At 44.2% G+C, this 2,357-nt stretch overlaps 1 protein-coding gene across 2 annotated transcripts in view; it reads left to right on the top strand.

Moving 5' to 3' along the window:
- Positions 1-2,357, top strand: part of LOC103155813 (cadherin-13-like) — a 118,757-nt gene that overhangs the window by 30,824 nt on the left and 85,576 nt on the right. Inside the window, exon 3 of one of the 2 annotated variants that reach the window (XM_016663853.1) lies at positions 999-1,008. The exons of the other annotated variant lie outside the window; for it this stretch is intronic. Within the exon in view, the coding sequence (XP_016519339.1) occupies positions 999-1,008 (10 nt within the window). The remainder of the gene's footprint in view (positions 1-998; positions 1,009-2,357) is intronic. 2 annotated transcript variants of the gene reach the window in all.

Genomic DNA, 2,357 nt, shown 5'->3' with positions numbered 1-2,357 from the left:
AGTTGCTGACCGGAGGAGAGTTCGCCTCTACCAGCTGCTGCAGCTCCTCTACCAGCTGCTGCAGCTCCTCTACCAGCTGCTGCAGCTCCTCTACCAGCTGCTGCAGCGCCTCTACCAGCTGCTGCAGCACCTCTACCAGCTGCTGCAGCGCCTCTACCAGCTGCTGCAGCTGAGCTCCTCTACCAGCCAGAAACACTAACCGCTGCTAACCAGAGGGGGTAATTAGTTCATGAGTAACTGTAACTAGTTACCGAGTAACAGGCTCTCAGTAACTAGCTAATCAGGACTAGTCAAAGTAATGGTAACTAGCTACAGAGTAACTAACTAGTTCCTAATGACTAACTAGTTATGAGAAACTAGTTACTGAAAATAGTCAGTCATTCGGTAATCGGTTACTGAGAACTAGTTAGTTAATAGTTACAGTTGACCATGAACTAGTTATTGAGAACTAGTTAGTTGCTTGGCAACTAACTAGTTATCAGTAACTTGTTTGTCTTTGGGAACTATTTAGTTACTCATGAACTAGTTACTGAGAACTAGTTAGTTACTCAGTAACTAGTTACAGTTACTCAGTTACATCTACTTTGGTAACTTTTTGAAAAAGAGAACTTTTACGTGAGTAAAATCACCTGGAAGTAACATTTCTGACTCAAACTGAGATTTAAGTAAGAAATGCAGTTTCATTATTTTCCATCACTTTCACAAATTAAATTTCATGAAATAAAACCTGAAGAGGGTTAGAGCTTTTTAGCAAATATGTTTTGCTTTAGCTGAGTAACAAAGTGTTAAAGAAGTGCTGGCCTCACTACAGTTCACATCAGTTCTGATGGATTTTTCCTGTTGCTACATTATAAATCAGGAGCTAATATTCGCTGGTTAGTTGGGCTATCTGCTCAGGTAGCCACTCAGAGACTGAGACGGTCTGAAGGAGCAGCAGGACGGATGGGTGTTTGTGTCAGACGGACGGATTGAAGGGAATCCTCTGGATTTTCCTCCAGGCTGACGGCGGATTCAAACCGGGGCCTTCAGAAACGACCTGTTGGACCGTTTCTGGTCATGTGACCTTGCTTGTGGCTTCGCTCAGTGCAGAATCAGGCAGTAGGCATCGTCATGCGTTTCCTCATCTTTGTTTGATCGTAAGAGGTTTCAGATGTTTTAATCCCCATATTGTTCCTTTGCCCTCTTTCTTCTGTTCATGGAGGAAAACATGATCTGCAATATAAGAGAATCTTATTAAAATGTAAAACAAAGAGACGAGAAGCTTGAGGATAAATCTGGGTGAATGGAGGAGTGAAGGCCTGAAGCCTCTAACGGCTGAATGGATGTTTCAAATCCTCCCATCTCCATAGGAGAACATGACGGAGCTGATCTAACATTTGGCAATGCAAACATAATCCATCTTATCATCTTCTTACTTTTTCGCCATTCTTCCTCTGCTGTGTGGAGAAAAGCTCAACATCAACACATTTTCAGATTTTGTTTGGCCTCGCAGCTTCGGCCGATTCAGCCTCCAAGGAAAAGAGACGTTATTAATCCTCTGGATGCTGATTCCTGATCGCTGTGATCGTCTCCAGCGCTGGCGGTTACAGATGTTCATGAATGCATCACCTAGCCTGCTCCCACCAGCCGAGCTGAATCAGATTTCTGGTCGCTTCGCTAACCGCGACGCAGTTTTTCCACTGAGTTACATTCACTTTGCTGCTGAGCCTCGTCTGGTTTAAACACCGAGACGCTAACAGACACCAGCATCGTCCAGGCAAAACAAAATCCTCACACTTCTGATTTCTATAATATTAATAATGGTGGGAGTTACTTCTAATTAATCACAAAAAGCTGTCAACAAAATAAGCAGCATTTCTACTCAAAACACTTTTTGCTGTTAAATTATTGAATAAATAACCACATGAGCTGAACGACAAAATATTTATCACTTTTAATCTGTTCCTCTGGTTCTTCATCAGATTGGAGCAAAGTTTGTCTTTCCAGAGTTTCTCTGAAACGTGGACTGTGGACGCTGACATTAGTGTTAGCTGCTATATGTTTAGCATGCTGTTTTAGTCTAGCAAAGCTTCGCTGATTGGCTAACTCCTTTTAGCACAGCTTGAACACAACAGTCTTTTCCATCGTCGCATCAGACCGTTCAGAAGCAGAAATGAATCTCAGTGGACCAGAGGAGCATCTTTGTATCGCTGCTGCTAGCGGCTGCTGCTAGCGGCTGCTGCTAGCAGATGCTGTTAGCGGCTGCTGCTAGCGGCTGCTACTACCAGATGCTGTTAGCGGCTGCTGCTAGCGGCTGCTACTACCAGATGCTGTTAGCGGCTGCTGCCAGCGGCTGCTGCTAGGGGCCTTTTCTACCC

The sequence above is a fragment of the Poecilia formosa genome, unplaced genomic scaffold (assembly GCF_000485575.1).
Source record: "Poecilia formosa unplaced genomic scaffold, Poecilia_formosa-5.1.2 Scaffold449, whole genome shotgun sequence".
Taxonomy (NCBI): Eukaryota; Metazoa; Chordata; class Actinopteri; order Cyprinodontiformes; family Poeciliidae; genus Poecilia; species Poecilia formosa.
This window is presented reverse-complemented; position numbering and strand designations above follow the sequence as displayed.